Source organism: Mauremys mutica, chromosome 1, assembly GCF_020497125.1.
Source record: "Mauremys mutica isolate MM-2020 ecotype Southern chromosome 1, ASM2049712v1, whole genome shotgun sequence".
NCBI lineage: Eukaryota > Metazoa > Chordata > Testudines > Geoemydidae > Mauremys > Mauremys mutica.
The window spans coordinates 246,107,768-246,132,303 of NC_059072.1; the positions used below are offsets into that span (position 1 = coordinate 246,107,768).

The window sequence follows — 24,536 nt, forward strand, 5'->3', positions numbered from 1 at the left end:
TATGTAACGTTACAACGGCTGTGAAGGTGGATGAAGGCTGCAGCAAATAGTGGATCTCCAATCATCATGGTGCCCATGCCATTGGTTTCAAGTCCTCTATCTGTCAAGGATAGCGTGGTGACTGTTGTGCACCAGTCTCCCCACTTTAAAAGAAGTCCCGCACACTCATCTTCCAGTGTTAGGGAAAAATAACATTGCACAGGTCAAAAGTCTGGTGGCGATCTGCGACAGGAACAGGACAGTGAAATCCAGAAATTCCTTGCTCGAGGATTGAGGCGGGTCGAGCACCTCTGCAGCTGCACCCACGACTGAGCAGGTTTTTTTAGGATCCACTCTGCTCACCCCACATGGGGTGGGGGTTAGAAAAGGTACCCTAAAAATAGTCTTGCCTCTGTTTTTCCTGGCTGGATAGCCGCATCCAGCATGATCACCACCTCAGCTGTCAAAAATGTAAGAAACTCTTCAATTTTGGAACTTGGAATGTACATACCCTGATGGACAACTCAAACAGCGACTGACCAGAGTGATGTACAGCCACTATTGCTCGTGAACTGAGTCGGTTTAACATCGATATTGCTGCTTTGTCCAAAACTAGAGGAGATGATGAAGGACAGGTGAGGGAGGAGAAAGTAGGATACACCTATTTCTGAAAGGGAAAAATCTATAGATGAACCCCAATTGCATGGAGTGGGCTTTGGTATAAAGAACAAGCTCGTAAGGTGCCTCTATGAGGTACCAGTTGGCATCAATGAGCAGTTTATGACACTCTGATTGAGGCTCACTAAAAATGAACAGGCAACTATTCTGAGTGCCTATGCACCAACACTGGATGCTGATGAGAATGTAAAAGAAGATTTTTATTCTCAGTTGGAAACCATTTTATCAGACACCCCTACAGAAGACAAGATCATCCTTCTGGGGGATTTCAATGGATGTGTGGGACAAGACTCAGACCTGTGGAAGGGAACAATCGGGAAAGAAGGAGTTAGCAAAAGCAATTCAAATAGAATTCTGCTCCTGACCAAGTGTGCTGAACATGAACTTATTGTTACGAACACTCTCTTCTGACAAAAGGAAAAGTTCAAAAGATCTTGGAGACACCCACGGTCAAAGCATCTCCCCGACAAGAACTCCAACATCTCGCGGACCATAATACATGTGTTTTCTTTAGTGCCACCAAGGCTGTTTATGGACCAATTTACCATGGTATGAATTCTCTTTGCTCTAAGGATGGAACCACACTTCTGAAGGACAATGAAGCCATCAATTCTCGCTGGAAAGAACATTTTGACGATCTCCTTAACCGTAATTCTATGCTTGCAGATGAAGTCCTTGAGCAAATCCCTCAACAGCCATTAAGGGATGAGCTCAGAGACCCTCCTTATTTGTACGAGGTACACAATGCCACCAAAACAACAAGGCAGCAGGTCTAGATGGGATCCCCACTGAAATCTTTAAAGACGGTGGACCAGAGCTAATTCGGCAGCTTTTTCTTAAAATCTGAATAAAGGAGGAGATACCCAGTGAAATGAGGGATGCCCTGATTGTCACCCTCTATAAGAAAGGGGTGAAAGCGGACTGTGGAAATTATCATGGTATCTTCCTCCTGGCCATTGCAGGCAAAGTTCTGGCGCAGATCCTTGCAACTTGCCTTCTGCCCCTGTCAGAAGAAATTTTACTGGAGTTACAGAGTGATTTCCGACCATGTCATGGAACTGTGGATATGATCGTCACAGCACAGCAGCTGCAAGATAAGTGTCGGGAGCAAAACCAACCACTGTACATGACTTGTATTGATTTAACTAAAGCCTTTGATTCAGTGAATCACCATGCCCTTTGGACTGTACTTTCTAAGACTGGATGTCCTGATAAATTCATCAATTTCCTAAAATTGCTTCATGATAATATGAAAGCAACTGTTCTGAGCAGCACTGGCTCCCAGAAAGAACCTTTCAAAGTACAAACAGGAGTAAAACAGGGCTGTATCATCGCTCCAACCATGTTGCGGTTTTTATCGCCGTCATTCTTTACCTAGTTGCTGGGAAGTTTACAGCTGGCATTGAAATCATTTACAGAATGGAAGGAAAGCTGTTCAGGCTTAGCAGGCTGAAAGCCAAGAGTAAGATCTCCAAAACATCTATTGTGGAACTTCAGTATGCTGATGACAACTCAACCTTTGCCACTCTGAGAAAGATCTTCAAACTATCTTGAATGTGTTTGCTGATGCTTACGCATGTCTTGGTCTCACTCTTAATATCAAGAAGACTAAAAAGTGCTCTATCAGCCCTTTCCAAATGAGGTATTACATGCCCCATCTATCAATATCAATGGAGTTGCACTGGAGGATGTCGATCATTTCCTCTACCTTGGAAGTCATCTTTCATCCAAGGCAGATATTGATGCAGAAATTCAACACTGCCTGAGCTGTGCTAGTGTAGCTTTTTCTCATTTATGGCACAGGGTTTTTGAAGATCACGACATTCAAACAGACACCAAGCTTCTTGTTTATCAAGCCGTTATTCTCCCAACACTGTGGTATGGGTCCGAAACTTGGATAACCTATAGACACCAAATGAAAGTCCTAGAGAGGCACCATCAACGTTGCCTTCGTAAGATTCTGAAGATCAAATGGGAAGACAGGCGCACCTATATTAGTGTCCTGGAAGAGGCAAAGACCACCAGTATCGAGGCAATGATCATCCATCAGCAATTCCGCTAGACTGGTCACATTGTCCGAATGCCAGACCATCACCTTCCAAAACAGGTCCTGTTCTCTCAGCTGAAAGAAGTGTACCATAACGTGGGTGGACAACGGAAGCGTTATAAGGACTTACTGAAGGACAACCTAAAAAAGTGTAATATTGGCACTGAAATTTGGGAGACACTTGCCCAGGATCGCTTAAAATGCAATGAAGTCCTACATGATGGTCCCCTGCATTTTGAACTTGCTCACCGACAAGCTAAAGAGGACAAGAGGCGCAGAAGGAAGGAGAGACTGGCTTCCAGTCATCGTCAACAGCCTCCTGCTGAGCCTGAAAACATCTGCTCTCATTGCAATAGAACTTGTGGTTCAAGGATTGGCCTTATTAGCCACCTGAGGACCCATAATTCCCATGGAAGAGGATCATACTCGGTAACGAGTGATAGCCCATCATCATCATACTATACACTGAAATGAAAGTACAATATTTATATTCCAGTTGATTTATTTTATAATTGTATGGTAAAAATGAGAAAGTAAGCAATTTTTTAGTAACAGCATGCTGTGACACTTTTGGATTTTTAGGTCTGATTTTGTAAACAAGTAGGTTTTAATAGAGGTGTAACTTGGGGGTACGTAAGACAAATCAGACTCCTGAAAGGGGTCCAGTTGTCTGGAAATGTTGAGAGCCACTGTTTTAAAGAAAAAACACACACAAGATTTCAACTAATTGGTCCTGTCTATGCTAAAAATTGAACCAGTCAGAGTGTACTAAGTGCCAGTGGTGCAGCATGGCCATGCCAGCCATGTTATTTTGGTTTTCATGTCTGTTTCAGTTTTGCCTTGCGTATACACTAGTGCTGCTCAACACCACTGCAGTTGTACTGTTGAATGGGTATCTATCTCATAATCCCCTGTACAGCTCCCTGAAACAGTGGCTTCTGGAAGATTTCAAAAAGGCTTCTGGGTTTCTTTGTGGAACCCAAGAGAAATGTATGCCTAAATCCTGTAGATGAATCTTACACCCCCTACTCCCCATAATACATTTACTAACCTAATCACAGACTATTTTATCTGAATAAGCAACATACACCTCTCTCTCTTATCCCTCCGTATTCAATTCATAAGCCTCATTGTCTCAGCCATGATGCACTGAAGAGCCCACTCAATCCACCAAATTGTAAATTTGATCATCATACCCCACATATCTGCTACCTGATAACGTGACAGGGATACTCCATGATCAATAGTTTGGAAATGCAAAGTTAGGATTATCATGGGTGCAGAATTAAAAGCTCTTTAAACATTATATAAATTTATTGGATTTTCAGACTCCTATTATTTCAATAATAATTCACATGATAGATGGAAAAACATTTACTGCCAATTATCACAGAATCATAGAAATGAAGGACTGGAAACAACCTCAAGGGTCATCTAGTCCCTCTCACTGCACTGAGGTAGGACCAAGTATACCTGGACCATCCATGACAGATATTTGTTTAATCTGCTTTTAAAAACCTCCAATGACAGGAATTCCACAACCTCCCTTGTAACCTGTTCCACTCCTTAACTATTCTTACAGTTAGAAAGTATTTCCTAATATCTAACCTTGCTGCAGATTAAACTGATTACATCTTTTCCTACCTTCTGTGGACATGGAGAACAACTGATACAATTATCTTTATAGCAGCCTTTAACATATTTGAAGACTTATCAAATTCCCCCTCAGTCTTCTTTTCTCAAGATGAAATATGACCTATTTTTTTAACCCTTCTTCATAGGCCCTGTTTCTAAACCTTTTATCATTTTTCTTCCTCTCTTCTGGACTCTCTCCAAATGGTCCACATCTTGCTTAATGACAATGTCAATGGCCATACATATAATTAAATGGTGAAAAAATGCTTACATTCGGAATTGAAAAATAAAAACAGACGCCATTATGGAATGTTTCAGTAGCCATTCTGATTTGATGGCTGATGGATATCAATTTAAAGCATCTTTCTTTCTTAAGTAGACAAAATTATTAGCCCTAAGAAGACTAATCAAGTTTCAGTTTTATAAATTAAGCTCTCTGACTTGAGTGAAAAGACCCACCCAACTTAATATTTCATTGGGACTGTTCTGGTAACTCAAACTGTAAGACCAAATTCTGCCAAATTTAGGAAAAAACTCCAGTCTGAGATCCAAGCTTGTAAAGTTTCAAGTGGAACAATATTTTTTGTCACATTATGACTAGTTGAAGAAAATGATTTTGTATAGAAAGCCACCTGAGCCTTAACCATAAAGTTCCAAGGAACATTTTACAATCATAACTAAATTTTATTTATACCACTGCAGAGTCTTAATCAGCTATACATATTTAAGGCCTGATTATCATTTACAATAAGCTCTTTTATACCTCACCAGCAGTGTAGAGAGGCATTAGTATAAATGAGAATCACTTAATGTTTAGGAGAAAAATGAAAACCTCACCTGTAAAGCCATTGACATAGATGGCAACTCCACTAAAGATATTGGATGAAGTCCCATCCTTCTGATGCTGTATAGCCGCATCTGACTGGAACTGATCCTCCAGTTTCTGGACCTTTGCAGACATGTATCCTCCCTAGAATTTAAATAAAAGAGAAGATTAAACATGTACCAAAGCAATGACTATTTTCACTTTCTGATGGCTAGGTACGAAACAGATCAGTTTAAGCAAAACTGAAAACTCAATCAGATATTCCATCCTGAAAACAGTTTGTATAAATTTGGTTTTCCCTCCTGAAACTCATTTTGGATTAACTGCAAAATTCATATGTGTTTTCTCCAAACCATGAGTAATACATTTAATCCAAACTCCTGCTGACTAAACAGTTGCACCATGCTAGCAACGTGGCAAGGCTCTTCACTTACTTACCCGGGTGGCAGGTGTTAGAATCCCACACAGAATGACTTTAGGTCTGCAGACCTGCTGTGAAGGTGTGGCTCTACTCTGGCTGTAAAGGACATGGGAGTGGCTCTCTAAGGGAGAATGATCTAGTTCAGAGGAAGTTCTGGAGAAACCCTAGTGGAAGTCAAGCTCAGGGAGGAAGCTTAGGCTGGGGTTTATGTTTCCTTATTGTTTGAGTTAGTAATAAAGTCAAATGAAAATTAATAAAGCCACAGAGGGTGAGTTTGGATGGTAATTCATGGCCTATGTGCTCTAAGGATAGGGTAGAGACTCAACCCCATTAACCTTCAGCGATTCCAAGGCCAGAAGGGGCCTTTGTGATCATCTAGTCTGACCTCCTGTATATACAGGCCATAGAATTTTCCTGAAATAATTAATGAATTCTTTCTTCCTACATGTACATGACACATGGTGGTGAGGTATACACTTATCTAAATTTAGGTGCCTTCGTTGTCACATGTCCAACTATAAATGACTTAGACGGAGAGGAAAACTGTAACTTCAAATCTCTCAAAAATGGACCTATCATACAATCTCCCCAAGGGCAAAAAAGCTCCTATTCCTACTCTGGAGGGATAAAAAGATATCGAACGGCCCATCTTTGGTGTAAGGTCAATCTATTATTTTTCCAAGGGGAGGGGGGAAGAGAAAAGAGCAGAGAAAACATTCATTCTTTCAGTAGGTTGTTCTTTTGTTTTTAAACTGGAGGCTGTTGAAAGTTGCTCAAGAGTTTGGAATGTTAAAATAAGATCCAGTGAACACGGACTAGTAAATAAGTGCAATTTATTGGATGGCTTTGCTGAACATCTCTGAAAGTCAGGACATGTGTTTTTTGGAATCATTTTTAATCTGACAGTCTCTTTCAAGCAGAGCAAATATATGTATGTGTGTTTTGAAGCCCTTTACACATTATGTATTTTTAAAAAAATAAAAAAAAGTCAAGAACATTGCATTTATTTATCCTTTCAATAAAAAGCCTTTTGGTTTTAAACATACCCATATCCCCCAGCCATCGTCATTGCTGGCTCGTTTCCTCCATCCACCCCGCCTCATAGTGAAGCTTCTGCTTAGGAAACAAAAAACAAAGGGTTGGTTGGTTTGGTTTTTAGCAGGATCTCCAATTTCACTTTGGTGATTGTACACAGATTGTCTTTTTCAATAACATACTCATGCACATAATCAGAAGCTAAAATAAAATGTAGAAGTTGCAAACTGCATCCTCAGAAAAGTGAAATGTAAAACAACCCTTTATTTAGGAGCTGTGAGATGCTTACCAAAATTAGTCCTCAGGGCACCTGCTACGTCCTGCACTAAATATAGCATTTTCTTCTTCCAACTACAACACAGCATTACAATGTTCAGTATCTACAATAATTTACTAGACTTTTATTGTCCAACATACACCTTATATAGCAGACCACTTATAAGCTGTTTAAACACGTGCATGGATAGTAGCAATCAATATTGCCAGTCAGCGATATGTATTTTTTGTATTTGATACTTAGTGCATTTTGGGATGCAGGTTCAATTTTCCTGGTATCAGGCACCGGTTAATTACATTAGTGGATTTACATCTAATTTCAAAGGCTGTTGATGCTTTTATGTAAAAAAAACAAAAAAGAACAAGTCACTTTTTGCTCAGTGGAGTGCCTCTTGGTTAAAATGACAACTGATTTACCCCCAAGTTTGTTCAGAAAAATCAGTCTACAAACTAAGACTAAAAGCTCCCTTTCTGTGAACAGCTAAACACTGGCATCTCAGCTATGCACAGCAATACCTCCAGGTAAACCCTCAATAGGCTGAGACAGAAAAAGTGTTGAGGAGAGGGAATATATTGGATGCAGTGTTTTTAGGAGCCATAGTCCAAATAATCCATATTCACTAAAGCACTAATATAGATTCTGAAATATTGACTATTGATGTGGTGTGATTGCCAGGTCACTACATAAAATATCACATCTCAGAGATTCTCTCAGTCCACAAAGTGACTTTGCCTTTTAGGGAATAGGCCCTTACCCCTGGAGAGGTTAAACAAAACCAAATTTTGACTCCAAACTTGAATATGGTGCAGTCTAGCAGAGATATTTTAAGTTATGCTGGTCACGTGGTTCTTGAGAACATAAAAGGGTTTTCTATTAGATTGTGTGCCCTTTAGTGGCCTGCAGGGTGAATGCCAGACCCCTAAAAGGCCTAATGGTAATCAACATCTTCCCCAAAAAACTCCAACACACCCATGAAATAGTAAAAGGCTATAAGCAATCTTGTGCTCAGATACACGAGTGGCAGGTATTTTAGGTAGGTTCTTTTTGTGCATAATGTTACTATATAATCAGCAAGGTGAAGACTAACCTTTTTGACATGGTCTCATAAACCAGGGATTCTATTTCATGAGCTGACCCTTTAAAACAACTTTTCTGAAGTCTTGTGACACACTGGACTTTTGACTCAAGAGATGGGAAGGTAATCTCCTACCAAAGGCCGGCAGGTCAGAGTACTACTACAATCAGGGGCAATCAAAATCAGACTTATTTTGTCTACTTTTAGTTTCATCAGGACAAGCGATCAGAAAGAGAGGTACACATTAGGTGAACTCAAAAGATGAGGAACATGATGTCTGTCACACAGCCCTCCTTTTCCTGGCAACTCCGGAAGAGTGGAAGCTTGGTATTACTGGTTGCTGCAGATCTGCAAGCACTGAGCAGTTGTCATAAAAAAACTTCAGATACATTTCCAATTTCCCAGGCAGACAGGACTCAGCCACTTCACTTGAATTCTGAACACAGGCTTGGCAAGTGGTATTTCAATGATCAGATGTGTTCTGCCCAGCTTATCAGGATTAGGGCTTCTTTTGCTAATGTTTCCCTGCTTGTTTATTTGACATCAGTGCTGGGTTAATCACTTGTAACCTGAAGACCGATCTTCCCATTTGCAGCTCAAGGAGTTTGATGAGGAACTAAGATCTCCGGGATGAGAAAGTATCCCCATCCAGTCTTGCAGCTCTGGTGATGACTGCTTGCCCAAAAATCCAGCAAAGGCACGCACTCCCTGGAGAAATTCATTGGGCTTCCTCTAGCAGTGCTGGACTGCTAGAGCTAAGGTAATCTTTCCCTGCATGCAGAATCTACTGAGCCAGAAAACTAGGTGAAGGAAGGGAGGTGATGTTTACTGGTTCAAGGGATCAGAGCCATGAAAGAGGACATTATGCTCATTACACAGAAGATCAACTTGAATGGATGTGTATTTGACTTCCTAATCTGCACTGCTACAAGAAATGCTTTATCAAGCTTCTCCTGGAAGGAGTGGGGTGGGGGGAGAAGACTCTAGGACTTAAAGACTGATCATGAGTGGACAGATTTCAGAGAGGGGATTAATTTCCTGAGGTTTATAATAACCCCTTCTTCCAGAAGCTCCATTGACCCGATTGGCCCTATGACCCTTCAGAGACCAAATGCAAAGGCAGGACAGAATGTACCACATCTTCCTTTGGTAAAAAGACACCAACACAACTACCATGAGCACTAGAAAATGCTGCTACACAAACCACAAATAGAAACTATAATTATGATGCTCAGCACTCCTCTGCTCTCTCTCAAATACTTGTGTAACCCAGTAGTTGTATGCCCCTGTATGAGCTGGCTCAGAGAGAGGATAACACTATACTTTCCACCAACCAGTTACCTTTCCCCTTTGAGCGGTAGGAGTATGTGCTGTAGATCTGAAGGCTGTGGGTTCAAACCCTCCTGATTATCCATTTGAGGGGAAAGAATTTATGCGTAAGTTAGTGTGAGGACTACAACTGAGCAGGGAACAGTTTTACCACCACAAAGAACTCTGAAATTTCAAAAGTTTTCCCGTTATACATCAGGATGAAACTGAAGCCATACGTTTTTCACAAAAGGCAAGACAGAGCTGCCTCAGCCCCAGAACAGCCATCAGCCTGGTGATTATGGTACTTACCTGCAATGTGGGAGACCGAGGCTCAGTTAGTTCCATGCTCTGCCTGATTTGGTGACTATAGAGTCACTCTCTCTCCCTGGCCAAATGATGAATTAGTTATACAAGGGGGAAGAGCTCCATCTGGAGACAGAGACTCTCTATACTCTGGTGGTTAGGACACTCTGTCATAACTGGGACATGGGCAGTTTGACCTACTGGTTGGAACAGGAGCCAGGTGAGATACCAAGTGATCAGACTGAGACAGAAGGCAAAGCAGAAGGCAAAAGCAGGAGTCAGCTGTCGGGAGGCAGGACCAGCAATTAGAATCAGGCAGAAGCAGCCCTAAGCAGGGAAAAGCCAGTTGCATGGACAATTTCCTGTTCCTGCACTTGGTTTAAATACAAGTAGGGACCCAATCAGATCCCAGGACTGGAGTCATGGGCGGCAGTCGTCAGACCCAAGGTTGCGGGGTTTGGTGAAGTTTTTGCTTTATTATGCCCCATGCAGGTTCTGGGGCGGCTGAGGAGGCGGTATGTGCTATTCAGCTTCCTGTGTTCACCAGTAATCTCCCTGCTTTTGCCAACTGTTAGCAGCTCAATGGGTGGCAGGTTGGAACTTACTAGCTCCTACAAGCCCTTTGGACCAGCATTCAAGAACCATGGTCCCTGACCCACTCATATGGGATGTGGGAGACCTAGGTCCAAGTCTCTGGTCTGAATCAGATAGAACTGGGACTTCAGCCCAAAGTCTCCCACAGGCTGAGTATCCTAACCACCAGGCTGTTGGCTATCCTGGGTTGGCTGCACGCTCGCTCTCTCTGATTTTGACCAGAAATTCCATCCTGGACCTATGAAAGTTTCACTGAAACCAGTATGTTCCCAGGAAATGTTTCAGTTTCAATGAATTGGCATTTTCCAACTAAAAAAGATTCATTAGAAAATTCATGACTAGCTCTGGAGTAACTGTTGGAATGATTTTATACTCCAATACAATGTATGTAGAAGTGAACTGAGTGTTGTGTTAATATTAAGGCTGTCAATTAATCACATTTAACTCACATGATTAACTCAAAAAAAATTAATCATGATTCATCAGTTTTAATTGCACAAACAATAAAATACCAAATTAAATTTATTTACAAATATATTGTTTTAAATTACAACACAGAATACAAAGCATACAATGCTAACTTTATATTATTTTTATTGCAAATATTTGCACTGTAAAAACAATAAAAAGTAATAGTATTTTTCAATTCAGAGAATCATAGAACTTAAGATCAGAAGGGACCATTATGATCATCTAGTCTGACCTCCCGCAAGATGCAGGCCAATTCACCTCATCCATAATGCAATTTCTGTATCGTGAAGGTGCAACTTACAAATGTAGGCTCTAAAGTTTTACATTATTTTGTTTGAGTGCAGTTATGTAACAACAACAAAAATCTACAAGCCCACTCGGTCCTACTTCTTATTCAGCCAATCACTAAGACAAACAAGTTTGTTTACATTTACGGGAGATAATGCTGCTCGCTTCTTGTTTACAATGTCACCAGAAAGTGAGAACAGGCGTTCACGTGGCACTTTTGTAGCCGGCACTGCTAAATATTTACATGCCAGATATGCTAAACATTCGTATCCCCGTTCATGCTTCGGCTACCATTCCAGAGAACATGCTTCCATGCTGATGTTGCTCATTAAAAAAAGTATGTGTTAATTAAATTTTGATTGAACTCCTTGGGAGAGAATAGCATGTTTTCCTGTTCTGTTTTACCCGCATTCTGATATGTATTTCATACTATAGCAGTCTCAAATGATAACCCAGCACATATTGTTCATCTAAAGAACACTTTCACTGCAGATTTGATAAAACACAAAGAAAGTACCAATGTGAGATTTCTAAAGATAACTACAGCACTCAGCCCAAGGTTTAAGAATCTTAAGTGCCTTCCAAAATCTGAGAGGGACGAGGTGTGAAGCATGCTTTCAGAAGTCTTAAAAAAGCAAAACTCCGATATGGAAACTACAGAACCCAAACCATCAAAAAAGAAAATCAACCCTCTGCTGGTGGCATCTGACTCAGATGATGAAAGTGAATATGCATCGGTCTGCTCTGTTTTGGATCGTTATCGAGCAGAACCCATCATAACCATGGACACATGTCCTCTGGAATGATGGTTGAAGATGAAGTGACATATGAATCTTTGTATCAGAGGGGTAGCCGTGTTGGTCTGGATCTGTAAAAGCAGCAAAGAGTCCTGTGGTGTTAGTCTATAAGGTGCCACAGAACTCTTTGCTGCTTTTATATGAATCTTTAGCGCATCTGGCATGTAAATATCTTGCAACGCCAGCTACAACAGTGCCTTGCAAAGTCTGTTCTCACTTTCAGGTGACATTGTAAACAAGAACCGGGCAGCATTATCTTCTGCAAATGTAAACAAAATTGTTTCTCTGAATGACTGGCTGAACAAGTAGGACTGAATGCACTTGTAGGCGCTAAAGTTTTACATTGTTTTTTTTCTGAATGCAGTTATTTTTTGTACATAATTCTACATTTGTAAGTGCTACTTGCATTACAGTACTTGTATGAGGTGAATTGGAAAATACTGTCTCTTGTTTTTTACTGCACAAATATTTTTGTAAGCAAAAATAAATATAAAGTGAGCACTGTATACTTTGTATTCTGTGTTGTAATTGAAATAAGTATATTTGAAAATGTAGAAAACATTCAAAAATATTTAAATAAATGGTATTCTATTGTTTAATCACGCAATTAATCACTTTAATCGCCTGATGAGTCACGATTAATTTTTTTAATCGCTTGACAGCCCTAGTTAATATTTGTTTTACTGTGGCATTTTTAGTATTTGGTTTTTTTGTTAATTAGAGCTATTCCTTTAAGAACAAGGTGCAACACTTTATTATATTGGCGTTAAAAACTGAGAGCAGTGTGTGGGAGATTGTCCGTTTGTCCACACTGGAAGACCGTGCCTGAGTAAGCTCCAAAAAGGTCACAATAAATTTGGTAAATTTATCATTCTAGAATGCATGCCTCCTTCTTGAGGCTGTAACATTAGCACCTGTGGGAGATTGGATGCCTCAGGACATTGCTAATGAACTACAGAACCTTTCATCTGTAGCTGACCACTTTGAATTCAGCTCAGCAAGGATTAAAAATTGTTTCCATCTAATGGATGTTTTGTGGCCCTATATGCGTTTCATGGATCTCAGTTCCAGCTCCTACCTCACAAACCCATCACTGGCAAGCACACTCTCTTACTATACATTTGTACAATGCCTAGCACAGGGGTTCTCAAACTGGGGGTCGGGACTCCTCAAGGGGCCGTGAGATTATTACATGGGGGGTTGCGAGCTGTCAGCCTCCAGCCCAAACCTCACTTTGCCTCCAGCATTTATAATGGTGTTAAATACATGAAAAGGTGTTTTTAATGTATAAGGGGAGGTCAGAGGCTTGCTGTGTGAAAGGGGTCACCAGTACAAAAGTCTGAGAACCCCTGGCCTAGCACAATGTAGTCCCATTCTTGGTTGGGTCTTCTAGCAAGGGCTCCTGCAGCAGGGGACAAAATTGTGTTACAATTAATTTTTGAGAGTTAGTAACCATAACATATTGAGGGGTGGGACAAGTGGAGTTAAAATCAGCCTACGAGTCAACATATAATGGGGGGAGAGAGAGCGAGACAATTTAAAACAACAACAACGATATTTGAAGTTCTAGGATTGACAATATTACTTTATAACAAAATAAACTATAAACTTGATGACTTGATACTGTTAGAGTAGTTTGAGCTGATTTTAGGAGGGAATGACCTCTAATACCATTACAGTCATTTGCAATTGCAAGCAGTTGCTGATGTCAGGGCCAGTCAGGCAATTTTAATCCGATCAATCCCTGACTACTACAGTGTTTTAACCACATTTGTATAAAAATTACATGCATAGAATTGACTGACTAAAAAACATTTGAAAAGTTTCTGGACCATAAACTCCCACTTTTGGGGGAAGGTATGGAAGGGAGAGAGAGTTTGGAGTAAAAAGGCCAACAAGCCTGAATCAGAAGATAAAACTGAAGACCCTCAATGAAGAATAAAGCATGTGACACAAAACAGTAAGCTAAGGAGTATGAGAAGTTAATAGTAAAACTCACTTTCCAGAATCCATGAAAAGCTGAGTATCATTATCTTGTGACAGAAAGGTGAAATGGTGTGTAATTTGCAAAAATCATGAGTATTAAAACCCTTTAAAATTAATTCCCTATATGTACATGACTGCTCATGTGAAGTACACAGTAGCAGGAAATGTCATTTTTCCCCAAGGAACTCCTATTACTACATTGCTCCAGAAAATGCAACATGAGATACAGAAATTCTACAGTGTTGCTAAACAGAATTTTAATTTCTGAGATTTTGAAATTGTCTGCAGATTGCAATTTGCAGGCCAAAATGGCCTTAATCTTGGATCAAACTATGTTAACACCTAAGAAGTGAAAGATTATATATACAAGTGTCACAGTTCATGACAACTGCACCTGCATTCTCCTCCTCTGAGGTCCAGCATGGGCACCCATTCTACGTTCCTCAGCCGTCACCTCTCTTGGGAGGAGACCAATGTCTCTCGCCCTTCTGAACTGTCATTGCACAGTTCCCTGACTATACGGTGTTATTCCCAGCAAGCCAAACTTAACCAGCCTTTGTGCTTTGCTACTCTTCAAAAAGTTATGAGTTACCACAGATTTATTCTTAAAATGAAAGAATTACAGACCAAACATATTAAAACACACTAAAAGAACCTATGCACATGCTAACAAGCTTATCTCAGGTCACCCCAACTCCAACTGGTAGGTGTCAATTTTTCCAAGCCTTCCATAAGCACTGGGAGTCACCCCCTTAGACAGAACGTTCTGTCCATTTGGTGGATCAAAAAGAGAACCCCCCCCCTCCATGAAAATACATAAAATCCCTGGCCCACAATGATACATACACTTAATACAGTAATATCTCCCAAAGATATTGTAGGAAATTGTCATATTTGTCCCAGCAAGCAATTATAATGTCTCTTATGCAAGTGTCTCACATGAATACAGAAAGCTAAGTTTATTACTGTGTTTGCTGATGGAGCCACAGACAGGTCTGTTGTTGAACAAGTACCTGTGTGCATCAGAGTTGTGTAGGATGAGAAACCTTGTACACTCTGACAGTACTACTAATTGCGGCATCCAACCTCTTGCTTAAATCAGCCTCTGTACCATATAACTGGAGGACAGCTAACATAATACCTATTTTTAAAAGGTGATCCTGGCAACTAAAGGCCAGTAAGCCTAAGTTCAGTATCAGACAAATTGGTTTAAAGCTATAGTAAAGAACAGAATTATCAGACACACAGATGAACACAATATGTTGAGGAAGAGTCAACACAGCTTTTGAAAAGGGAAATCATGCCTCACCAATCTATTACAATTATTTGGGTGGAGTACGGTCAACAAAAATGTGGACAAGGGTGATCGAATGGATATAGTGTACTTGGACTTTCAGAAAGCCTTTGACAAGGTCCCTCATCAAAGGATTTTAAGCAAAGTAGACAGTCATGGGATAAGAGGGAAAGTCCTCTCATGGATCAGTACCTGGTTAAAAGACAGGAACAAAGGGTAGAAATAAATGGCTAGTTTTCACAGTGGAGAGGGGTAAATTATAGAGTCACCCAAGGATCTCTACTGGGTCCTGTGCTGTTCAACATACTCAGACATGATCTGAAAAAAGAGGTAAACAGTGAGATGGGTAAGAGTTACAAAGGAATCTTACAAAACTATGTGACTGGGCAACAATGGCAGATGAAATTCAATATTGGTAAATACAAAGAAATGTACATTGGAAAAATAATCTCAATTATACATACAAAATGATGGGGTCTAAGTTAGCTGTCACCACTCAAGAAAGATTTCAGAGTCATCGTGGATAGTTCTTGGAAAACATCTGCTCAATGTGCAACCGCAGTCAAAAAAGCCAACAGAATGCTAGGAAAGGGTAGATAAGACGACAAAAAAAATCACAATATCATTACATAAATCCATAGTATGCCCACACCTTGAATATCATGTGCAGTTCTAGTCACCTCATCTCAAAAAATATATACTAGAATTGGAAAAGATACAGAGAAGAGCAACAAAAATGGCATGGGGTATGGAACAGCTTCCAAATGAGTAGAGGTTAAAAAGACTGGGACTGTTCAACTTAGAAAAAGAGATCACTAACAGGGAGGGGGGGATATGATACAGGTTATAAAATCATGAAAGGTGTAGAGAAAGTGAATAAGGAATTATTTACCCTTTCACGTAACACAAGAACCGGGGGTCACTCAATGAAATTAATAGGCAGCAGGTTTAAAACAAATACAAAGAAGTACAGTAGACATTTGTTTGCATCAACAACTTGTAAGAGCAACATTTCACCTGGGAACACTTTGCCTACTGTGTATTGTCCACTTGGTAACAGCAACATAGTCACCGCATAAGAGCAACATTTGTGACATTGTGACATCCTCTCCAGCAGTGGAGATTGGGGGGGCATATAGGGTACCCCCAAACTGCATATTTCCATTCCCGTCCTGACCTGGACCTTCAACGCCAGGCAGATAGCCCCATCCACTTGCTCTGCCTGACAAAGCCTGCGTGGAGAGCATGTATAGCAGGGAGTTTGAGGAGAGGGTCTGGAACACAGAGATTTTTCAGGGTGGGAGAAGCTGGGGTTGGGGGAGCAGCAGAGGAACAAATTAAATGTTTCCTCCTCCCTTCTTCAGCATCTGGCTTGCAAGCAGTGACATGCAGGGTGGTGTTTGCTATTTTGCAGTGGGTAGTATTAGGGACCCCACTCCCAACACTGACCTGCCTCATCCATCTTGGTTGCCAATGGCAGGGTGTGGCTGTGCTGTTTTGCAGCGGATGGTCAGGGGACCTCGCTCCTCAGGGCACTGACCTGTCTCCTTCACCACTTCCAACTCCTCTGTCCATGCAAGGAGACACCCCCCCCACACACACACACCCTCCCATTGCACAGGGTGCCCTCCCCAGCCACCCATCACTCCCTCACCAGGGTGAGCATGAAGCTGCCACTGAGAGCATCCTCAGCCTATCAGCAGCCAGGCTCACTCAGCCATTTTGCCGATTGGGGGCTCCCCTGCCAAATCCAGGGTTTCCCATTCCCCAAAACTTGGGGTTCCCCCACCCCACATTCCTCAATTCCCTTCCACAACATGGCTGACTCACACCTTCCAAAACACTCTTAACTCTTCATAGGTCTTTGGTCACATGACACTCCCCATAACAGCAACAGCCGCTTAAGAGCAACATAAAAAAAGGGCACCAACATGTTGCTACCGATGAGGGTTTACTGTACTTCATCACACAAACAGGAACTCATTGACAGGGGATGATGTGAAGGCCAAAAAGCATAACTGGGTTCAAAATTAGACAAGTTCATGGATAGGTCCATCAATGGGTATTAGACAAAAATGGTCAGTAGGGAATGTAAAATACTAAATGGTTTAAACAGTTAACCAGCAAGCTTTAGTCTTACTGGTTACCCGACCCTAACCGTTAGCCCCCGGCCCGTGCTGGCCAGCCGACCCTGGCCCCTTTCCCTTTAATAGGTTAACTGTTTAAATGACAATTTTAATTGTTTAAATGGTTAACCTTTTTAATGGATATTTACATCCCTAATGGTCAGGAATGGAACCCCATGCTCTGGGTATCCCTAAGCCTCTGACTGCCAGAAGCTGGGACTAGATAAGGGATGAATCACTCAATAATTGTTGTTCTGTTCATTCTCTTTGAATCATCTGGCACTGGCCACTGTAAGAAGACAGGCTACTGAACTAGATGGACCATTGGTCTGACCCAATATGGCCATTCTTATAATATTTAAAGGCTGCTTTATTAGAAGCAGTTTTTAAATTGGACAATTCCAGAAATGCCACTCAACAGCATCTCTTTAAATAGTCTGGAAAAAAAATGGCTTCTGCTCTCAATCTGATTTTACTAATGTTTTATCTGTCAGTCCTACCAGCTCTCCAGTCCAAGAAAACCACCATGACCCAAATTCCTATTGTAAAACACAAACAGATAAAACAAATCTTACATACCAATTTTTACATAATATAGCAGAAACAAACAAACATGCATCACACCCAAATGGCACAAACTGCCAACCACTCATCTTTGCAGGACACCTTTAAGGAGGACCTTACAATCATCTGGAGCTATGAGGCATGCTGCCATCTGCATATCTTATTCTTCCCAAAGTCTTCTAAGATGGAATAACAATTTTGGTATCACTGGGTTCAGTGCAAAGGACAGTCCACCTCTTCTGCCAACCCATCCAGTAGGGTCCTAAGAGTTCAGTTTGTAAGGGTTCAGGCAAATGAATTCCACAGTCGATATGCAGAGATAGTACCAAGTGGCCCAGATCTGAGGAAGCAGGACTTCCAGGCTCTAGGGCAGGAGTTCTCAGACTTTTGTACTGGTGATCCCTTTCACATAGCAAGCCTCTGAGCGCGACCCCCCCGCCCCTGCTTATATATTAAAAACACTTTTTAATATATTTAACACCATTATAAATGCTGGAGGCAAAGTGGGGCTTGGGGTGGAGGCTGACAGCTCGCAACCCCCCTGTAATAACCTCGTGACCCCCTGAGGGATCCCAACCCCCAGTCTGAGAACCCCTGCTCTAGGGAGACTGACCTCACGGGCCAATCCACATGTCCAAATGCTAGCAGAGCTCTCTCTCCTGGCACAGAGCCACTAGGAGGAAGCCAGTTGCACCCTTTCCAACTCCCAGAGTCTCTGGTGCTCTTTAGAAGAGGATATATGGAATGACCTTTCTTTTGTGCAAACCCTTTCAGCCCGTAAAACCACTGTAGCTTTGTCATTATGATTTTCTGAGCCACATTAGTGCTGGGACAGTCCCCTTTAACAGGAGACTTTCTTGAAATCGTATTTCACAGCCTCTTTCATTAAAAGAGACGGTCTTTCTGTGCTCAATGGGAAAAAGACATGTACACTTCACAGGTCATAGCCAAGAGAAGTCACTATTCATGATCACTTGATGAAGGAAAATTGTGGGTGCAAGAACAACATTTTGTAGAGAAATTTCATCTTCTTCTAAAGTGGATCCACCACTGACAGCAACAACATAATCCGAAGCTCTAAATTAATTCCCTTTCCTTTGTCCCCCAACAAAATCATTAATAATACAAGTTGCAGTAAGACCAAAAAAAAAGTTAAAAAGAAGGGAAGTTTTTGCATTTGCTGAAATACAAGGAAAGGAACTGGGGACCATTATGGAGCAGTGAAGCTGTTTATACCCTCAATCCTAGGTTGGGTAGAAGCTTATGGGATGAGTGCATGTGCTCACGGGAACCCTCAAATTCTGGGATCCAAGGCAGTCTCTTTGTATCTGCTAGAATGGTCATGCTTGAATATGTGCCTAATGCAGTATTTTTTCCATCTGCTATTAGTTTCCCCATTTCCAGGATTACTGTAATCTCCTATCCTCCATACATCAAGAAGCTGAAATGGTGGTAGCTGAATTCAGACAAGCCAGATAAGAGGAGTTGTGATTTGACCAGATATCAATGGTTAGGAGACATGGTGAAGATACAAAGACCCAAAACCACAAGTACTGCAGTCAGCTCTCTTTTCTTATAGCAAAGCTGTCTGGTTTCTGACAGTCTCAGGACTGTGGCATACATAAACTCAAAACTTTAGAATGAAAAGTAAGCATTGGTCTACACTACAAACTTATTTTGATATGACTACATTGCTCAGCGCTTCTAGACAAAGTTACCACCTCTTGGGGAGGTGGAGTATCTACACCAAACAAGAGAAGCTCTTCCATCAGCATAGGTAGCATCTTCACTAAGCACTACAACAAGGCAGCTGTAAGTGCAGACAAGCCCTAAGTTTCACAAGTCACCACTTTTTAGCCTCCTCAAAGTCAAATTTTGCAGTGATCCACAATCTGACTGTGGACTGTCTCTGATATCAGAAAGAGTGAAAGCTCATCAGGAAGCATTCCAATTGATATACCAAGCTTCAGATACCCCTCAGATGGATCGAATAGCCACAATGTGCAACTCCAAAGCAGTGATACTCTTCAGTCAGTTTTGAGAAGAGAGGCCTATAGTGGATGTGCTTCCCAACCCACAGAATTTAACGCTACCTTGTAGATTCCCTTCTTCTGAAGGACCTGGCAAGTGGAAAGACCAGATCTTTCTCCCCAAGGCCCACACACTATATTATTTTGGGTTTCTACACCATGATTCCCAATGCACCATTCTTAAACTTAGCTGGCAGCACATAACAAGAATCCACCATTCCTGACAATATTAGTATTTCCAATTGCAATATTGTCTGCTCTCCAAAATAGAGAAGATAAGCACAACGAAGTACAGCAAGTGCTACGTAATTTTTTTTCAGTGAAAAAGCTAGAGCAACTCTCATAATATATTTACACAGGGTCCCACAGAAATCATATTCCTTGCATGGTGCTCAGGCCATTTCTTTCTGCATTCAAGTGCTCTCCCTCAAGGCCCTGAATAATTCCATGGCAGTTCTCATTTTTTCTGCTCCCTTTCCTCTTATTCTGCTGCTCCCCCTGGAGAGCACAGAACTACCACCAGACTGGTCCCAATAGTATTCCTTTAATGAAGGATTTTCAGTATTATGAGATTTAGTTCCCTCCCTATACACCTACTACCCAAAACTACTGCTAAAATATATCTGTCGTCAAATTTTTTTTTGCAAATATCTAATTCAAGGAGAGAAAAATATTCTCCTTTGTAAAATTATTACTATTTAACAAAGATTAAATTGGGAAAATGTATAGTGGGATCAAGCACATTTATCTTTCACTAATTGCCAAGGACAAGTGAATTTAACTTTTTTTTTTGTCTCACAGTGGTAACTAAGCAGCAAAGAGTCCTGTGGAACCTTATAGACTAACAGACGTATTGGAGCATGAGCTTTCGTGGGTCGTCTGTTAGTCTATAAGGTGCCACAGGACTGTTTGCTGCTTTTACAGATCCAGACTAACACAGCTACCCCTCTGATAGTGGTAACTAAGTTTCTCTACCTGCTGCAAATCCTATTTTTATACTTACTGGCCTAACTCTTAATATTTATTCCTTAGAGTAGCTAAAACAGTAGCCATATGAAAAATCTGACATGACACTAAGATACAGCCGCATTTGTTCCAATCCCTCAGACAGAGACAAACACCTACAAGATCTCTATCAAGCATTCTTAAAACTACAATACCCACCTGCTGAAGTGAAGAAACAGACTGACAGAGCCAGAAGAATACCCAGAAGTCACCTACTCCAGGACAGGCCCAACAAAGAAAGTAACAGAATGTCACTAGCTATCACCTTCAGCCCCCACTTAAAACCTCTCCAGTGCATCATCAAGGATCTACAACCTATCCTGAAGGACGATCCCTCACTGTCACAGATCTTGGGAGACAGGCCAGTCCTCGCTTACAGACAGCCCCCCAACCTGAAGCAAATACTCACCAGCAACCACACAACAAAAACACTAACCCAGGAACCTATCTTGCAACAAAGCCCGTTGCCAACTCTGTCCACATATCTATTCAAGGGACACCATCATAGGACCTAATCACATCAGCCACACTATCAGAGGCTCGTTCACCTGCACATCTACCAAAGTGATATATGCCATCATGTGCCAGCAATGCCCCTCTGCCATGTACATTGGCCAAACTAGACAGTCTCTACCTAAAAGAATAAATGGACACAAATCAGATGTCAAGAATTATAACATTCAAAAACCAGTCAGAGAACACTTCAACCTCCCTGGTCACTCAATTACAGACCTCAAAGTCGCAATTCTCTAACAAAAAAAAATTAAAAAACAGACTCCAATGAGAAACTGCAAAATTGGAATTAATTTGCAAACTGGACACCATTAAGTTAGGCATGAATAAAGACTGGGAGTGGATGGCACATTACACAAAGTAAAAACTATTTCCCCATGCTAATTTTTCCCCTACTGTTACTCACACATTCTTGTCAACTGTTTGAAATGGGCCATCCTGATTATCACTACAAACATTTTTTCCCTCCTGCTGATAATAGCCCACCTTAATTGATTAGTCTCGTTAGAGTTGGTATGGCAACACCCATTTTTTCATGTTCTCTATGTATATATATCTTCCTACTGTATTTTCCACTGCATGCATCCGATGAAGTGGGTTTTAGCCCACGAAAGCTTATGCCCAAATAAATTTGTTACTCTCTAAAATGCCACAAGCACTCCTCGTTCTTTTTGCTGATAAAGACTAACACGGCTACCACTCTGAAACCTTCTCTAGACCAGTACCTTCTAGGCCAAGGGAGTCAGCAGTAAGATAACACTGGCTCTGAGCACTGGGCTTCAGGCTATCCCCCCACAATATACCTATATTTAATTGGTCAATGGGAAGGGAAAATTAAATACACCATCCAGAAAGCCCTGATCACTACTATATTTGACCAGTAATACAGGGAACAGTGATCTACTGAATAACATTGAAGACAAATGTGCTATCCACAAGAAGTTAGACATTTTACTACAAGGACTCTAAATATTTGTTAAACCATTTTTTGCTACCTGAATTCCTACCCCTTAAAAACAAACATGTGCAAAGTAGTTAAGAATCTTTAATTGTTCACAAGCCAAGAACAAGGCAGATGCTTTAAGGAGTTTGTTTCCTAATGCTGTCCTACCAATGACCTCCAGTTTGACAGGGAGGAATTATTCACTAACAAGTTAAGAGATTCAGTCAAATAATCCAGTGAAAGAAAGGGATAGAACAAAAGACCAATGTGATGTGGGGCCACTAACAACACACTTGAGACAAGATAGCAAAGGAAGAGGTCTGCAGAGATTTTGGATTTGTGTGTTAATTATCTTGACTCTTAATAGGCTAGTCTCTGGAATAGTTCTGTGTTAACTATGACCTCTGGCAACTACTGGTGATTAAACCATGTCTATGTGAGCTTATTTTTCCACACATTTTTGACAGCATAATTACTATCAATAGTCTCCTGCTTTTTTGGACTATGCAATTGAATTTTCACATTAGACCTGGCTCTTAAATCAACACACAAAATAAAAAGGAAAGGAAAAGTGCTTCAAGAAGAAACATCTGTATCTTACCTACAAACACACACAAGGAACCTTTATCTTTCATTATTTGGTAGTATTTTAGACATGGGCAGCAACACACTAAAAACGATGAAATCTTGCAGTGTTCGATTTATGTCAACAAACCTAGACACTCAGCACCGACCACTCTTCGCAACCCCCAATTTAAGAGTAACAACGCGCATTTTTTCTCATCAGCTGTTGCTCACTATCCTGGGTCGATTCACTGCTAAGACGGTAGCAAACCAAGGCAGCAGGGTGAGCGGGGGAGAGCGGCGTCAGGAAACACACCGAGCGTGCCCTGAACCACGGCGAGCGCGTATTCCCACGGGCAGACCCCTTCCTTTCGGCTGTGCCACACTTACACAGGCTCATCGCTGTGACAGGCAGGCTGGGGAGCCGCAGGCAGACGGTGCCCGGACGGGCGGGTGTTGCGGGGCGAGGGTGGGGGGTTAGCCCGTGCCACGGTGCGGGGATCCAGGCTGCACCGCCCCGGCTCGGCCCCGGCCGGTGTTGTGTCTGAGGCAGAGGCCCCATGTGACACGGACGGGTGCGGGGCGGGGGGAGCCGAGTGACCCAGACAGGCGGGTTTAACAGCCGCACGCCCGGCCCCGGGCAAGTTGCGGCTCGCGCGCCCCGCCCCCTCCCCGCGCGGGTAACTGGCGGGGGGGGGCGGTTACTCGGCCCCGCACCCGCCTCCTGCAGCTGCCGCGGGCGCGCGCGGGCCGCGCCGGGAAGCGCTGACGGAGTCACTGGCAGTTGGGGGCAGGCCGAGGGCCCGGCCGCCTCTCCACGCGCCGGGCGCTCGTGGGGCCGGAGAGCACCGCGCGGGGAAGGGGCCCGCTCGCTCAGCCGCCCCGTGGCTCACCTGTCGCCGCGTCCGCCAGACGCACATTCCCAGGCGGCGCCGCCTGCCCGGCCGGGCCGTGTAAGGGCTTCACATCGCGCTCCCCCTCCCGCCCGCTTCGCTCCTTTCCGGCAGCCCCGGCCCACACTCTCCCCCCGCCCCCCTCGGTGTCCCCAGCTCCTCCCGCCCACCCCCTTCTTCCTGTGAACGCGTCACACACGGCGCGAGAGAGTCTCGCGCCACCAACCGCTGCTCGGTCAACAAGCCTCGCGCCAGCTGCCCAGGGCGCCCCCTAGCGGCGCGCGCCCTTGAGAAGTCGCGTGCGGAGCGCAGCCGTCACCGCCGAGAGGACTCCTGGGCACGTGACCGTCTGGAAAGCGAGCAAAAAAAAATAGTTCGCGCCGCCCGATCCTGCTTATCCGCCGCTGATTGGCTGCGCGGGCTGGGAAGGGGGGGAGCTAGCTGCGCCCTCTAGCGGGGAAAGGGCCGCTCTGCAAGCGTGAGGAGCGCTGCAGCCAAATGACAGGCAGCGGGAGGGGGCAATGACTGCGCCGAGTGACTCTAACCAGCCAGGGCGCCGGAGCCCACGTGCGCTGCGGCGCAGCAGCTGGAGCCTGCACCCCGCGCGGAGCGACCTGTGCACCCTCACGGGCGGCAGCGGGGCTGGCTTGCACCCAGCTCTCCCCCGCCCTGCTGGCACGGGGCCGGCCTCAGCGCCTGTGGTGATTCCCGGGCGTGGGAGGCACCTGCTTTCACCCGCTCTAAAAAAAAGTCCTTGGTCCGGGTGTGCGTGGCTCCCCCCCCCGCCCCAGCTTGTCCATCCCGGGTGTGTGGTTAATGGGGCTGGGGGGGAGATTCTACCCCATTGCACAGCAGGGAGAGGGGCAGCTGACGGGGAGTTA

The 24,536-nt window shown here is 43.0% G+C and overlaps 1 protein-coding gene across 3 annotated transcripts in view; it reads right to left on the reverse strand.

Annotated features, from left to right (window-relative positions):
* REV1 (REV1 DNA directed polymerase) overlaps window positions 1-23,731 on the reverse strand; it is a 108,040-nt gene extending 84,309 nt beyond the window's left edge. For 2 of the 3 annotated variants that reach the window (XM_045005785.1, XM_045005765.1), the window contains exons 1-3: window positions 23,656-23,731; window positions 6,633-6,699; window positions 5,177-5,309 (exon numbers count right to left, since the gene is read on the reverse strand). In XM_045005785.1, the coding sequence (XP_044861720.1) occupies window positions 5,177-5,309; window positions 6,633-6,689 (190 nt within the window). In that variant the 5' untranslated portion in view covers window positions 6,690-6,699; window positions 23,656-23,731. Of the gene's footprint in view, window positions 1-5,176; window positions 5,310-6,632; window positions 6,700-23,152; window positions 23,365-23,655 lie in introns of those variants that run through there. The other variant, XM_045005774.1, reaches the window with a different exon arrangement.
* Between the last annotated feature and the right edge of the window lie 805 nt (window positions 23,732-24,536).